The following is a 16,738-nucleotide window of genomic DNA, read 5'->3' as shown; positions in this document are numbered from 1 at the left end:
TCCTGACTGTGGATACAACGTGCCCAGCTGCCTCATGATCTCTCTGCCACGGTGGACTGGACCCCTTCCTACAGGTATTCTTGTTGGGTATTTCTGTCACAGCAAGGAAAAAGTAACTAATTCAAGAAACAGTAAGAGGTAGCACTATCCCGGGCACAGTGGTGCATGGCTATAATTGCAGCACTCGGGAGGCAGACACAGGCGGATCTCTGTGAGTTCAAGGCCAGCCTGGTCTACAAAGTGAGTCCAGGACAGCCTTGGCTATTCAGAGAAATCCTGTGTAGAAAAAACAAAAAAAGAGGTAACACCACAGCAACACCTCTAACTGGCAGTCCTACTGACTGATGGAAAATCTCACTCATCTTGGTTTTCTACAGCAGTCCTGGTGATTTCAGCAAATGGATTCATGTGTGTAATCCCTCTATGGAACTTTAAGACAAATTGTGGTGCTCATGATTGAACCCTGGCCCCTGTACATGCGAGGTTCGGACTAAACTGCTGAGCTGACTCCCAGCCCAGACTTCTTAAGCCCTTTTGGAAGTCTTCCTTCAAAATGGTAGTCGTCCTCTAAAGTCATACAGCCCTGCCCTTGGTTTGCACGCGGGGTGGTAAACCGAGCAGAATTCTAGAGCAGTCAAGGAAATTACTAACTTCCCATGATCCCGAAGGGCTGAGCTCACTAATAGATTTGAAAGTTTAGTCACGCATCAAAGTGCAATGACATCTTGGTAACAAACACATCCTAGGACTTTACATAGGACCTTGGCTTGGTGCATCTTTGACTTTGTGACTTCACAGCGCAGTTGAATATAGTTAAATATATGGCTGCCACCTTCCTGTCAAGAAAAATACTTAAAGGAACTGATACTGCTACCAACATTTCATTGAAGAGTATTTCAGTACCATAGATGTTGGCATAGTCTTATAGCAAAAAGTAAATTCGCAGTGATAACTTTTTAAATTGCTTTTCCTTCCTGGATAGCTAAAAATTTGACCTTCAAATTTTGGGGACAAAAGACTTATATGCCATTTAGCACAATATCTTTTTAAAAACCTGACAGGCAGAGCCTGTCAGGGAGAGCTTAACAGTTTGTAGCTTAGGTCAGCAACTCTGGCATGTGAGAAGCTGAGGCAGGTCTGTGTTCCAAGCCAGCCTGAGCTACACAGTTAGACTTTGTCTCCAATAAATAAATCTTGACAAGTAGCAGAAAGAGAGCCTACACCACTTATGCTACTAACTGGGGACTTTGCTCAATGTTTGCCTTAAAGCAAATGCCACCTTAATGGATGCAAAAATCAAACACTTCCACCCACCTATTTGGTAGCACTCACCATTTACCAAAGAACCCGTATCAAACAATGCCACAATTAAAAGTCTATTTTGTAAGTTACATCACAATTATGAGGTGTACACATGGCCTTCTGTCAGATGGAAGTCACCATTTAAATGGCTCCTCACACTGGAAAGGCTAAGCAAACTGAAGACATCACTGCAGGAAGCTGACAAGTCTTCTGCTGGCAGCTGTTCCCCCTGCCTAGATAGCCACAAAGTTTATGCTGGTCTAAAATTTGGAGACAAGCCCTGGAAAGGCTGGTTAGTCCAATCTCCTTGACTTAAAAGGCTGAGAAACAGGTTGGGGGCATAGCTTAGTGGGCAAAGTGCCTGCTTTGTCTGTATGAGAATTGGAGCTGGCGTCCCCCAGCCTCTATAAAAGCTGAGTGCAATCTGGAACCTAGCGATGGGGGTTGGGGGAAGACAGGAGGATCCCCGGAGCTCCTTTGCCAGTGTAGCCAAATCGGTGAGAGATGCAGCAGTGACCTCTGGCCTCCACGTGACTACACACTGCATACAAACACCTACAACATTCACAGGATTAAAATAAAAAGGCTGAGAAGCCAAGGGGCTTTGCCTGAGGTCAGTAAGTGGTGTAGAGAAGACAGCACACTGCTCACCAGTGGATTGGCTGGCCAAATGAGGACAACGCTTGAAGCCTCACCTGCTCAGGCAGAAGAGCAACCATGCATATTAACAGCCATCTTCAAGCCTTTGTAAGACAAACCCTGCATAGCTGAAAAGATGATGGGTCCTTTCTATCTTCAAGAATGGTTTCTTCGCTAGCTTAAGCCACATACTCGATTATCCAGAGTGAGAAGGAAGACTCTCCTACACTTTCCATTGAAACTTGTTACTCTGTAGTGCTGTGTAACTTGGAGATCAAGCTACTTGAACACTGGTGTCTGGTCCTCGTCAGTGCCTTCAGTCTGATGCCCTCTGTTCTTGGGCTGGAGCTCTGTAACACTACACAGAGATGTGTGATGTGCATGTGCTCAGTCGTATTCACAAGTGTGTGGTGCGCATGTGCTCTTCAGGTGGAGGCCCGAGGTGGACAGCAGTCTTCCTGGTGCACATGTGCTCTTCAGGTGGAGGCCCGAGGTGGACAGCAGTCTTCCTGGTGCGCATGTGCTCTTCAGGTGGAGGCCCGAGGTGGACAGCAGTCTTCCTGGTGCATATGTGCTCTTCAGGTGGAGGCCTGAGGTGGACAGCAGTCTTCCTGGATTCTGAGGGAGGGCCTCTCTCTCGCTGAGCTCAGACTTCATGAAGTCCAGCTAGGGTAGTCAGCTCGCTCTGGAGATCCCTTACCTTTGCCTCCCAAGTGCTGGGTCTGCAGACAGGCCGACAGGCTGGCCTGGTTTTTACATGGGCACTTTATCCACAGAGCTACCTCCCCAACATTCACCGTGACTACTTAAGTGACATCACTGTGGTCTAGATCTCTGCTATAGTGGTGTCTAGAGTGGATCAACTAAATATCCACAGAGATGAACACAGAGGAAGTTGTTGCCCCTTTATTGTTGACCTGGGCGACTTTAAGGAAATAACATTCAGTTAATTCTGGCTGAAAACATTGAAACACACAAGCTGAATCCATGTCACAACCTCGGCCAGGAGGAGTCAAGGTCATGGCAGGTTTCTCCTATGCCATAAACAACAACAACAACAACAAAAAAAAAAAAAAAAAGAAAGAAAGAAAAAAAAATCAACACAACTTCATCACACTCTATTACTTTCCAGGTTAACGAAGTAATATGAAAAGGTGATTTTTCCCCCCACTTAAACTTACAAGTACAATGTACATGTACATGATTTTGAGAATAATTTAATACGTTAACCTCAGATACAACTATATTCTAAGACCATTATTTTAAAGGAACGGATCCTTACAAGACCAAAATAACCCATACACCATGAGGTTGGTTTAGCCTTTTCTTCTTCTTTCAACAAATGTGCACCACGGTGTTTCAACAGCAAGGTTGATGCCATGAATATGAAAGCTTCGATTTGCAAGGTACCAACCACATCTAGAACCCGCGAGGCCAATCAGACAGACTGGGTGCCATTCTAATTAAATGATCAGGTGACATCACAACACGCTGGGGTGCAGCCTTGTAACTGTCCATTTAAGTTTCTTTTTTCTTGATGATCAGAGGTCCCACGTTGTCTCCAGTCTCTTCATTGTGTTTTATGTGAGCCCCATCACAGAATGGGAACTGGTGAGAGAGAGAGAGAGAGAGACTGTGAAATGTCTAATGCCCACATCAGTCTGTGCTTGGCCAAGGGGAACGGATGCCTGATTCCCACATACCGTAACGTTTATTGTTCTTGGCTAGCATATGTACCTCACTGGGTAGGAGGATAATATCAAGTTTGCTGCTCAAACTTCCCTGCCATCTGGTGATGCACGCTAAGGCTTTGGGCCCACTACATAACTGGCTATGGTGTTAGTGGCCTATGGCTGTTGCCTATTTATAAACAAACAAATGGAGGTGTGTGGAGGGCGGGTTTTTGCATTCTAGGTAGGAATTCTACCCCCAATTATGTTCCTGGCTCTATTTGCAAGACCTCAAGTTTATGCCATAAAAATCAGTTTACAGGCGGCGGGGTGGTAGCGCATACCTATAATGCCAACACTTCAGAGGCAGAGGGGGGAAGATCCAGAGTTCAAGACCAGCCTAGGCTGCGTGAGATCTTGTCTCAAAAAACAAGAAAAAACAATTTGCTTACCCAACCTCCCCTCCCCCCCAGTGGTTTCCCCTTTAATGTGGTTCATTTTGAATGGTTCGTGGAGACATTTTCTTCTGGAAATATGACTATAAATTTCCAATGTTCATTTATTTTTACAAATTCCACATCCTAGGTACAAGTGACATATTTGTCTCTGGTGGGAGAGAGGGACATGCTAATCTCTGCCAGTGTTTTCCAGAGTGACTTCTGCGGGATACAAGCTTGCTTTTGCTGTGCTTATGAAACAGATCAGGGACCCCCTGAGTCACAGCAGGTTTTTTTAAAAATTATTTTTATTTTATGTGTATGGCCATATTGTCTCCATGTATGTCAGTGCACCATGTATGTGCAGTATCCATGAAAATCAAAAGAGGGCATCAGATCCCTGGTCCCGGAACTACAGACAGTTATGAGCTGCCATATAGTGCTGGGAATGGGAACTAACTTAAGCTCTGGGTCTTAGCTGAAGCAGAAGCCTGTCCCTGGGGCAGGCTGTTAGACTGCTCACACAGTTTATGGGCAATTAGGGCACTAGCCTGTGTCTCTTCTTGAGTCTTCTCAGACGCTGAGATCTTAACTCTAACAAAGTCCATATTTACTTTATGGGACAAGTCAATCCAAGGAAGTTTCCTCCCTCGTCTCCGCAAGCCCCATTTCCCTGTCTACTCGCATATATGATAGAAGTTCATATTTGCAGCTTTTGTTTTTCGGTAACACAGGCTTCCACCAACTTGGACACAGTTTTAATTATTCTGTTGAAATGGCAGCAAAAGGTCAGCTGCTAATTGCTTACTCTAGAGCCTCTCCATCACCACCCACTCACCTGGCAGTGTGGACAGGCCAGTTTTGCACCAAAGCCCAGATAACTCTCCTTCCCACTCTGACCCTTTATCTTTACTTCTCCCCAGGGCCTATCCCAGCTCCTGACTCTGTGCTGTCCAAGGGTAGAATATTCTTTGAGATTTCATCTCTGATTCTTATCAAGTCCAGCCTGACTCACCAGTTCTGCTGGCTTCTGCTGCCACCGTGTCCTACCTCACGGCCGCTACTGATGCACATTTCCATTCAACCGTCACCTCAAACCTACTCCTTGCAACTAAGCTCTTTAGCAGTGTTATGAAACATCAGCTTTTCAACCAGAATTCCTTGTTTCTGGTAAATGCTTGGCCCCTTTAAACCACACACTTAGATTCTATAGTTTCCTCCCCCGTCTCCCTGACTAGTCACTACCCGGGCTGGGGAGAGCTCAGCTGCTCAGAAGGTTCTGTTCCTTTGAGGACCTGCCCAGTACTCATGTCAGGTGGCTCACAACTGTGTAACTCTAGCTCCAGGGGCACACACGCGCACACACACACACAAACTAAAACTAATAAAAACAAGTCTTTAAAATGTCACTGCTTTCCATTGATCCTGTTCATTTCTCTCCATTTCCACAGCCAGCATCCTACTGTGTCATAATGTCTGAAAGACCCATAGCCCAGACCACGAGGCCAACCTTTCACACTGGTTCTGCCCATGGCCTCATCTCTGGAATGCCTGAGTCTTCACCCATCCCCTTTCCTTATGACTTCAAACGTGCACATTTTGAGAAAGCGTTCCTAGTACTTGGATATACACTCATGTCTCCCATTTCCCAGAGGTACTCTAACTCTCAGAAAACTTTAGCCCATGGCAGAAGCACTCCCAGTATAGACTAAACATACCGGGCTTATCAGGGACCCCAAAGTTTGCACGTGAGCAGTTAATAATTTACACTTAACATCGCTGACTGAAGAGTTCTTGAGACTGGGGGAAACTCCGTTTTTATTTCCTATGGTTTAGTGAGCAGCAAGAATGGAGCCTACTTAAAACAATCCACGTCTTCGGAGCACTGAGAGATTGCGTCCTCGTAGTCCCAGGGGTACCTACATTTCCAATTCTATATCCACATTAGGCCATTGTGGGGCACAGTAGCATCTCCTGAACTGCTTTACTGGACCACACAGCACCAAGCTATAAGAAGTGCTTACTGAAATGCACTTCTCAGGGACTATAATGGGGATGAAGGGAGGAAGAAGCGGGACAGGAGAAGGTTCTAGGATGTACATGACATGAAAGCTGAAAGGAGAACTCTTAGGGGTTAGAGATGGGAGCAGTACAAAGTGATGGAGGGCAGGGAGGACAGTGGGGAGTGGCAAAAAACAACGTGATGACATATACTCATGAAGATGGCACCGTGAAGCCCATTTCTTAGCATGCTAACTGAAAAACTGAGATGCCTAACTCCCCCGGCCCCACAAACATGGCTGGAGAAGGGCTCAGCAGTTAAGTGTATATGCACGAGCGCTCCTGTAGAAGGCCAGAGCTTGAATCCCAGCCCCCAGCACTCATGTTGGGCTCCTTCTAACTACATGTAACTCCAGGCTCCAGGGTAAGTTGATGCCTCTGCAGGTACCTGCACTCATGTGAACACAACACTCACACCCACACATATAAATATTATGTAAAAAATAATACTCGCCCACTTTCTACTAGTATTATATTATAAAGCCTCTTTCATGTTTATGGAACATGATTCATGACCGCATTCTCTACTGTACATTCTCCAATGTACTACAATTTCAGAAAATGGTATTTTAAATTTTGTGGGTTTTTTTTTTTCTTTCTTTCTTTCTTCTTCTTCTTCTTTTTTAGGACCCAAGGACCAAACTCATGGCTTCTGGCAAGTTCCCATCACTGCCTATACTCCCAGCTCAGCATGCCATGGCCTTTAAGCTTGGAAACCCATTTTCCACAAACGTGAGCAGCGGCACATTCAGTGTGAGCACTGGGTCACTCAGGACACCCGAGATTCTGAAGTCATCCAGCGCATCACCCTGTCAAGATGCTCAGAGAGAGGTTCCCACTCTCCATGTGTAGAGCCTGCAGGTGTCATAGGTGACACTTCCATCTGATAGAATACAATTCTCACTACATCAAGTGGATTGTGACAGATTCGATACTGCCAGGTATTTAGTTACAGGAACTGCAGCTAAAAGGTGGCTTAGGGTATTGGCCAGTCGGAAATCTAAGCCAGGTGAGGTGCTGCACACTTATAATCCACATTCAGGAGCCAAAATAGGGAGACCGACACCAGTACAAGGACGGCTGGCTACACAGGGAATCTCTGTAGGTTCACAGGCTGTACAGCAAGATGCTATCTCAAACACACACTTTGCTCAGTCTGTTTCTCACTGTACTCGGGCCTCAGACTCACCTGCTAAGGTCCCCTTGGGGAAGCAATCCCAAGCATCAATCAAAGAGCAAGAAGATGGTTAACTCAGTCTAACTCAGTGAGGATATGGTGCAGTGTCACTGCATGGCAGGTGCACACTTTAGACAAGACAAGACACAAGGGTATGGAAAGCTGTGTGTGGTGGTATAAGCCAGCTTTCTCAGCAAAGGCAGCAGGACGTTGAGTCTGAGGCCAGTCTGAGCTACCTGGCAAGACCGTGGTCTCAAACACACAACAAGCAGTATGTGAAAACCAGGGAGGAAAAGATTCCTGAGAAGCAAGAAGAGGGTTCTCAGGTCACGCTGGTGAAGCCCTTACCTTTTTGGACCTCCAGCAGCGGCAGTAGACGGCCTTATCTCCCAGGTCCTCCATGTCGAAGGCATGCACCACCTTCGGGTTGTCTTTCTGGATGTGAAGGTTCACCATCGCTTTGGTGCGGTTATCTTTAACGTAGAACTTTTTGTAAGCCAGGTAACCGAGAGCAGCCGTGCCAGCAGCAAATGTGATGGCAGCAATCCACTCAACTGCAACAGGGAAAGGAGGGAGAGTTAGAGACAGGAATGCTCATGAAACCTGACAAGCATAATGTGTAAAATCACACTCAGGTCGTATTTATGTGTAGGTTGCATATGCTCACAGCACACATGTTGAGGTCAGACAGCAACTTCTGGGAATTGAGTCTCTCCATCACATGAATCCTGGGAGTCTAACTCAAGTTTTCAGGCTTGGTGGCAAGTACCTTTACCTGCTAAGCCACCTTGCCAGTCTGAGAAAAAATTTCAGTGTTAATAAATGACCCAAAATACAGTGGTGCAGCAGTTTTCTCAAAGCTTTCCACAGCCCTCATCAATGCAGATGTGTTTTTACTACTGAGGGGACAGCTAAGTTAATATAAAAGAGCGGACAGCTAAATTAATGTAAAAGCAAAGGTTATTTTTCCCTTCTCTAAGACAGAAAAGGGAAAGCAAAGGTTTGATAATCTGGTAAGTGTCCATCAACATTTTCAGCCGTGTGTGTACCTGCAAGGACCTACTGCTTAAAGACAAGAACAAAATCTTAAAGATAAGATTCAAGTTAAAAACAAAACAGAAAGATCAGGAGGGGATGCCATGAGTAAAATGAGTTCATTTAAAGAACAAAATCCTTTAGTGGCTTTGAAATACTTTATTTTACCAAAACCCAATGCAGCTCTACACAAACAAAAGAGAATGAGATCTAGACAAGACAAAGACAGATCTTTAACCTCCCCACCAGCGAGCATCCCTGGGGTCTGTCTAGCAGGCCTGGTCCTAGGTCTGAAGTCATTCAAAGGTCACGGGAATTTGCAAACTGCTTTTTCACTAAAACACAAAGCCAACTACAATAGTCTCATATGCAACATTCAATAAGCCACACATTTCTAATTTCTTTCTGAGTTTCCTAAAACTTCATTTTAAGTAAAACATTATCCTACTGTCTAATAATAATAAAAAAAGTGTTGGACTAACAGGCCATGTATTTATTCCTTCTGCATCCAAAGACTCCTTAGAAACCCAGGTGCTCAGGCAGTGATGGCAGAAGCCAAGGTCTGCGTTATCTGGTTGGCCTCAGCCTTGGAGGAGAGTTGTCTAGTCCCAGCATGAAGGGGCTGCAGGAAGATGTCGAACAGGGTCAGGATAAACACACTGGACTGCTTCCTAGCACTTCCTTAATCCGCTCTTCAGTATCTGAAATGAGTTCCCAGACTATCACATAAAGCCTGGGGAGATAAGTACAAAACACGTTTTATCGCCAACCACAATCCCAAGGGTATAGGGGACCAGGATGCTTACACAGTGTCCTGAGTCAAAGCCCTCACAGGTTGGATGGATCTAATGGTGCCTACACAAACCAAAATTGGAGCTCAGTCCTAACGGGCTCCAGTAGAAAAAGCCTTCGAGCCCACACTAATCCCTTTCATCTCAGTCTCTTATTTATTCTATAGCTCCCATCCAATGTTGCTAATGGGCAAACCCTATGGCCCATAGACACTACTTTCCAACACAGTAGCATTTTTCTCTGCGAAGAGATTTACAGCGTTTTCCATCTCAGGTCATTCCCATTTCTTCTTGCTATGACACCTAAAGCAAACATTAACTAGTATTTTGTTATTCCCGGGTACCTTATGACCAAGCAGTAGTCACTTGACAGCTTCAACCCTTTCACCTCATCAGGAATTTCTCTCTTTGTACACCAAGGCTTCGAGCATGTTAGACAAATGCTCTGCCTCTATACTGTATCCCCAGCCCTGTCAGCATGGTTTCAAACTATGTATTTTCTTTACATTTCTCTTGAATGTCAGTGTTCAAGCTCAGCTATAATTTACTGTGTTCTGCCTGACTCCCAGCCTTTCTTTTCAATGCATAATTCAGGAAGCAGCTGCAAGAATCTATGGTTCAATGGGAAGTCACTCTCAATTCAGAACGGAAGAGTTTGAGGTCAACCTTAGACATTTTACCCTGTCTCAAAAGATGAAAACCTCAATTTCATAGTGCCCGCTGATACTGTAACATAAATTCAAAAGGCAGCTATAACCCCTCTTCTAAATTAGTAGAACTCAACTCCTTGAATGTTGAGATTTTAGTTTTTTAGCTTTTTTTTTTCTTTTCAGGAATTTAATTTTGCAGGTAAATTATTAACTACTCCACCCCTGATGCCCATTTGCTGCAATGAAGCCCTGGCTTCACCTCCTGAAAAAGCCTTTACTCTTTACTTTAATGATCTTTACAAACTTCAAATGTCCTGAGATTCATAGAACAAGTGGCTGGCATTAATTTGCTTCAAGGTATTAAATCCATTCTCTTTTCTCGTATTGGTATATTAGCATATAGGATGACACTAAAAAACAATCCCAAATAAGTTTTTACCTTCTCCAGATTTTTTTGACTAGGGAAGGAGTGATAGAGGAACTGACAAAGAAAAGCAGCCATACCATAGACAACACAGCAGATGCATACCCTAGATATTTTAAGGTTTCAGTTCCATGGGAATCAACACACAGGCTCTGTGACCAAAGGTCGGGCAAGGGCACTGACCACCCTGACAAGTGTCACGGCACTGCAGGTCTGCTAGAAAAACAGCACTGGATTAGTTCCAAGTGAGTGCTCTGGACTCAGAGAGCTACAGAAGGCGTTAGGGGAAAAATTCTCTTCTTCCCTCTTCCCAAATTCTAATTTTCTAATCTCATCAGAAACAAACTGCGAGTTTCCAGATGGAGGAAAATTGTTTCTAGTTTATCACTCCATTACTGAGACTTCAATCAATTTTTTTTTTGTTTGTTTGTTTTAGGCAAAAAGTGGCAAACACCTATAGCGATTCCAGGATGGAGAAGGAAAAGGGAAGAACAGAGATAGATAAAAGCCAGCCAGAAGGAGAGAGAACCAGAGCAGGCAAATGACCCAGCCTGAGAATATCCAGTGCTCGGTGGGGTCCAGTCCCTGTCTCTTAGGATTGTTAACAGCCACGGTTAGCTTGGAGTGCTGCATCTGCCATCAGAAGCTCCCTGCTGGGGTCTGGCCTCAAGGCTGGGGATACTCAGCACAGCAGGGTTAGCCTTAAACTCACAACTTCAGAGGCAACACAGGCTGGATTATTAACTTCTCTATTGGCATCTTTCAGACTGTGGGCCAGACTGCAACTCTGTTCGGATGGGGAACTCCAGAACCGTGGGCATGTTCCTGCCTCCTCCAGGGCTAGCCTCTCTCCTTCGGTATACACAGCTCTCAAGGGCCGGATATTCATGTAGATCCACCAAACCTGTTTTCTTTTATATAAACACCATTAAAGGAAGATTAAGAGCCAGGCGACTGGGCAACCACGCTCTCTGCCTCCTCACGTTGCCTCAGGACTGCTTTATAGCTTCTGGTTTCTCTTGGACATGCTCCTAAGCACAGAGCCCTCTTTATAACTGACCCCTCAGGTCTGTTTTACAGTGAGGGTTACTTTGTTTTGACTTAGAAACCTCACCCTTCTTTTTTCCTTTAGACTAGTTTCTGCCCAAAGGACCTTCACCTACCCACTACCACCAACTGCCACAGAACTGGAATGTGCTTGAGTCAGGAGAGGGGGAGGGGCACTGTGGTGAAAGCAAGCCTTTCTGGCCTGTGCTGTGTGTTTTGTTGTTTTGTTTTTGTCAAGGCTTGGCACAAGTGGCAGTCAATGTTATGCGAGCATATGTGGTGATGGGTGATGAATTCTGCTTCATTTTCACCTGTCATTTTACAGACCCACCGCTCCCATACCAAGTGGTTTTTTTCTGGACCTCTGTAAGATTTATTCCCGCAGACTCAGGAAACAAAATAACATCAGCATGGAGCACATCAGGCACCCACAGGGATGCACTGGGTTACTCTTCCTCCTTCCAGAAAACATGCACCACAGACAGCAGCTCTTATTTCAGCGACAGCCCCAAATCCCAGGACTCATCTACTTACTAGTTTCTTGGTGGGACATGGTACATTCTTTGTCAGAAAAAAAAAAAAATCCTTTAAATAACTTTCCAAGATTAAAAAAACCCTTAGAATATATTATGATACAATAATCTGGAAAAACATAAAGGAGTCTGAAGAAAACAAGGGTGTAAAAAAAAAAAAAAAAAGAGTATGAACAGGCTGGCCAGCATTGGTGATGTGCCTGTGCCTGCAACGACCAGGATTTGTGGCACACAACAAAGCACAAGCAAACGCATAAATCCTCTTTACAACCTATGGACAAGACCAGGTGGTGAGAAAATGCTACGAGAGAAGGCTAGGCAAGGTAGCCATTCAGAAACAAGGCTTAGGGCAAAATGGCTCAGCGGATACCAGGTTTGCCTACCCGAGTTTGATCCCTGACCCACATCATGCCAGGAGAGAACAACGCCCACAAGTTGCCCTCTGACCTCCATGCAAGTGTTGTGACCCACAATCCCCAAACTCAATACACAATGAGTAATTTATTAAACAAGAATTTCGATGTAAGAGGCTGGTGGGATGGCTCAGTGAATAGCGGCACTTGCCGGGGAAGCCAGAACCTGAATTCAGTCCTAGTAACCCACATGACTGAAGAGCGGACTCCACAAAGCTGCCCTGGGACCTCTACCTAGCAGTTTGTTTGTCTCCCCCGACATCGTGGGCACACGCATGCATGTGTGTACACTTGATGAGCAACACTCCAACTGGAGTCTGGATTCCCAGAGCCCATAAAGCTGGGTAGGCATGGTGGCTGCGTAACCCCAGCACTTGGGGAGCAGAGACAGAGGTCCCCAGAGCAACCTCGCTAGCCAGAACCAATGCCCTATGGATAAATGGGCACCTGTCTCAATAAACACAGTGGAGAGTTTCAAGTGAGATCAACTGCATGCCTTCACATGCACCCACACCTGTAGACATGTGGACCACACACATGTGAATGTAAACATGCCCACACATACACATAACACATGAAAAAATTGGTCTGGAGGGTTGAAGGGGTATCTCAGTTGGTAAAGTGATTGCCATGGAAACACGAGGAACCATGTTCAGCAGGCAGCACCCATGAAAAAAATGCTGAGTGCAGTAATTTACATGGGCGTTTGTGTGTGTGTGTGTGTGTGTGTGTTCGTGAGACGGTAGATGGATCTTCTGGGCTTGACTAGGCTAGCCAGTCTATCCTAGTTTAGTCTAGCAAAGGTGAATGGTACCTGAGGAATGACACGAGGATGACCTCTTTTGGTGTGAGCATGCACATTCATATACACACATACACAAACACACACACATGAAAATATTTGGTTTATCTGGCTTCTTGGTTTTAGAGGTAAAGGTAAATTGTGATTGCCTTTTGGCTGGATAGAGAAAAAACATTATGAGGAGCTTATTTTAAAACAAGTAGTCAGTTTGGTAGCTCATGTCTGTAACCCAGCACTGGGAAGCAGAGTCAGTAGGTCTCTGCGAGTTTGAGGCCAGCCTATTCTACATAAGGAGTGCCAGGCCAGCCACGGTTACATTTCAAATAAATAAACGAACAAAACCAATAAAAAAAACGAGCACTGGCAAGAGTTCCAGAAAGCACACGACAAGGCTGTCTACAGAGCCAGCCAGGGAGAATAGCTTCAGTCAGCCTTGTGGAAATGGAAGGGTGAGGGATGACAGCTGGCTCTGGGAGGTGAGAGGTATTCAAGTGCAGAGGTATTCAGAAAGGCCATCTGGGCAAAAGGAAGAATCATGAGACTGCTTATGTGGGCAGCGTAGGCCACTTTCCAGAAACCATAATGAGCTCACTGGTAGATGCCCAAACCATCCCATGCTTACCGTGGGGAGGGCCTCAAGTTCCATCACTCTAGACCATTGCCTCTCTAGTTTCAGCCCTGGTCTGATACCCACTTATTCGAACTAACCACCTTCCTTTTGCACCCCAAGTTCTCCCTCCCCAATATACAGAATTCTACAAACACAGACATTCTTTCCCCTTTAATTTTTTTCCCCCTTGAGATACAGTCAGGTTACATAGCCCAAGCTGGCCACCAACTCTTGATTCTCCGGCCTCAGCCTCCAGAGGGCTGGGATAGGAGGTGTTTGCAACCACACGCGCGCGGCTGTAAGACACTATTTTATTTTTCAATAGAAATTTAACTCTAGGGGGGGTCTTGGCTGTGGCACAATTGCCACACTACTTGCCTTGTTTGCACAAAGTGAGTGTAATCCCTAGCCCCAAGTAAAGCGGGTATGAAATTGCATACCTATAATCCCAGCAGCCAAAACTTATAGAGGCAGGAGGATCCAGTGTTCAGAGGGACCTTCTGCTATGTAGCAACCTTGAAGTTAGCCTGAGCTACATGAGAAAAGATAAATAAGCCAACCACAACAATTTTATAAGATACAAGAAGCAAACATTTAAAAGGTATATTGCAGGGCTGGGGAGATGGCTCAGCAGTTAAGAGCATGGGCTGCTTTTCCAGGGTATCAGGGTTCCATCGTTACGTCTGTAATATCAGTTCCAGGGACTCTGTCTGACACCCTCCTCTGGCCTCTGTGGGTGTCTCATGAACATGGTACACTAACATCCAAGCAAACAAAACACCCATACACATAAAAGTAAGTCTTTAAAAAAAGGTGGGAGGTATTTCTCCAAGGCACTCTATATTCCAAGTTTTGAGGTGAAAAAGATTGGTTGAGGAGACTCGCCAAGCCATTTGGGTTCTCTCTGTGGTCTTCCTAATGATCTGTCCTTTTCCTATTAAGAAGAGCTGCCAAACACAACAAAGGTGAAGCTAACTGAGGGTTTCACCAAGAGGTTCATATTTTTTAAGATAATGGTAAGCTAATGCAGAGTTACCATTGAGCTCCTTGGACCCACAAATTAAACCAAGCTAAACCCGTATTTTTTGACTGCAGGAAAGACTAACCTGCAAATTGTGACTACTCCTTGGGGTTCACCTCCTTCCTCTTCAACAGCATGTCATCTAAATCAGGGTCTAGTATCTGCTTACAAAATGTGATTCCATATTTAAAACAAAAAACATATTTTGCAATCTTTCGGCCCGCCTCATGCATGTGCAACAGTGTTCTTAGAGAATTAAAACTAAAGCACAAGTCACATGTCTATTTTATTTTATGTACTAGACTTATTGCCAAGAACACTGTTTTTCCAGTTGTGGTGACACAGGCCTATCGTCTCAGCACTGGTGAGAGGATTTTCAGGGCTAGCTTCGGCTATAAAGAAAGGCTATGTTTCAAAAAAACAAAAACAAAAACAGATTAAAATAAACACAAAGAAGATTTAAACTCACCAAAGTGCATATATTTAAAGGAGCCTCAAGATGGCTACCCTTTAAAATAAATTTTGCAAAGAATTATCTTTTTTTTTTACTTTAGAAACTTAACACTATTTGTTGGCAGTAGCATAATGGCTCAACAGGGAAAAGTGCCTGCTATCATGCCTGATAACTGGAGCTGGACTCACCTGGTGGGAGAGAATCAATTTCTACAAGTTGTCCTCTCACATCCGAGTGAGTCGTGGCACCAGACACAAACCCCCAGAGACACTCATACAAATAAATGCTAAAAATAAATGAATTTTTCTCCCGCCTACCTGCCAAATCTCCCGTCGACATTAGATAGAACTTTCCAGAATGTAGCATCCTAACTACTACAAAATTAAGGTTCAAGTTAGAGATGGTTCCGGAACTGAACACTATGGGGCTCAGTGTAATTAATTTTTTTTTTAACCTTTACTCAACCAAGGTTAAAGAAAACCAAACCCTGGGGTGTGGCATTTTATATCTGGGCAGTCTGTCACGTATATCGCGTAGCTTGTGGGCAATTTTAACAGGTTATCACCAAAGACTTCACACAATAGCCAAGTTTCACAATTTCTCTAAATTTCTGTCAGATTTCTGCAAAACACTGTTTCCAAGACTAGGGAAAAGGGCTATTTTCGCTTGTTTCTCGGATCCCACGGGTGGCCGGATGCAAAGTACATAAGAAACTTGGAAATCTAAACCTCCGGTATTGGGTTTCTTCACCTAGAATTAGAAAGCCAGCAAAACATCTACGAAGTGACCAGTCCAGGACGTCGGGGTCGCGGTTAGCTGTCAGTTTCCCCACACCACTAGGTGCGCTGGGAGGGGCTGAGGGACAGGGGTGTTTGGGGTGAAGTGTGACCCGATGGCCTGGCTGCCCACAGCGCGGCTGGCTGGGGAAGCGGTCCAGGGCCGGGAGGGCCGGCCTGCACCAGCATCCCGCATCCCTCACGCCGCGAGCGCCCAGCAGGCCTGCGCCTGCCCTTGCGCTGGTCAAGGTGACAGTTCGGGTAAGGGTGGCGGGGACCGGCCACGGGCGGCTCACCTCGCACACCGCAGTCGGAGCTGAGGCCCATGGCGCGGGCAGCGGGAAGGCCGTGGCAGGACCGCGCGGGTAAGCGCTGGCTGGGGACGGCGGAGACCCGGGCAAGACGCGACCTCCGGGCCCACTCCCTGCCACTGCGCAGGCGCCGCGGCAAACGGGGAGCGCGTGTGCCGGCGCGCCGGTAGAGTCGCGCATGCGCGGCGGGCCCGCCCCAGCGGACCGCTGAGGAGCTGACCGCCGCGGGCGCCCAGACGGTGGGCTGCGTTTGCGCCGCCCGGGAGGCCTCTCCAGTCCGGGTTTTACGGGCGGTCCGGTCGGCTCAGGACGAGTGCCCGCGGGACCGTCGCCGCACGGCTGGAAACGCGAGGTGGGACCCGCGCAGCCGCGGGTCCTGCCCATCTGGCCAGCTCCGCCGCGGGCCCCGCGAAGCCCGACGTTGCGACGGGATGCCGGTGCAGACGCACGGGTAGAACTGCGGCTAGAACCTCCCCTAGCCACCCCGGGCCTCCATCCCTTCTGGCTTTGACCTTGCCAGGCACCCACCCGGGGTCCGAGGAAGACGACCCCAGAAACTTGCTTCCGCTCAGCGGTACTGGGCTC

The 16,738-nt window shown here is 46.2% G+C and overlaps 1 protein-coding gene across 1 annotated transcript; it reads right to left on the bottom strand.

Annotated features, from left to right (window-relative positions):
• Nucleotides 1–3,142: 3,142 nt before the first annotated feature.
• Nucleotides 3,143–16,297, bottom strand: Cisd1 (CDGSH iron sulfur domain 1). The gene is made up of 3 exons (XM_021655593.2): nucleotides 16,139–16,297; nucleotides 7,635–7,840; nucleotides 3,143–3,549 (listed from the first exon to the last, which is right to left on the bottom strand). Exons 1-3 carry the CDS (start codon nucleotides 16,167–16,169, stop codon nucleotides 3,460–3,462), a joined length of 327 nt encoding a protein of 108 aa, XP_021511268.1. The 5' UTR covers nucleotides 16,170–16,297; the 3' UTR covers nucleotides 3,143–3,459.
• Between the last annotated feature and the right edge of the window lie 441 nt (nucleotides 16,298–16,738).

Source organism: Meriones unguiculatus, chromosome 16 (assembly GCF_030254825.1).
Source record: "Meriones unguiculatus strain TT.TT164.6M chromosome 16, Bangor_MerUng_6.1, whole genome shotgun sequence".
Lineage (NCBI taxonomy): Eukaryota > Metazoa > Chordata > Mammalia > Rodentia > Muridae > Meriones > Meriones unguiculatus.
The sequence above is the reverse complement of the archived record's forward strand: the minus strand, read 5'-3'. Positions and strand labels throughout refer to the sequence as shown.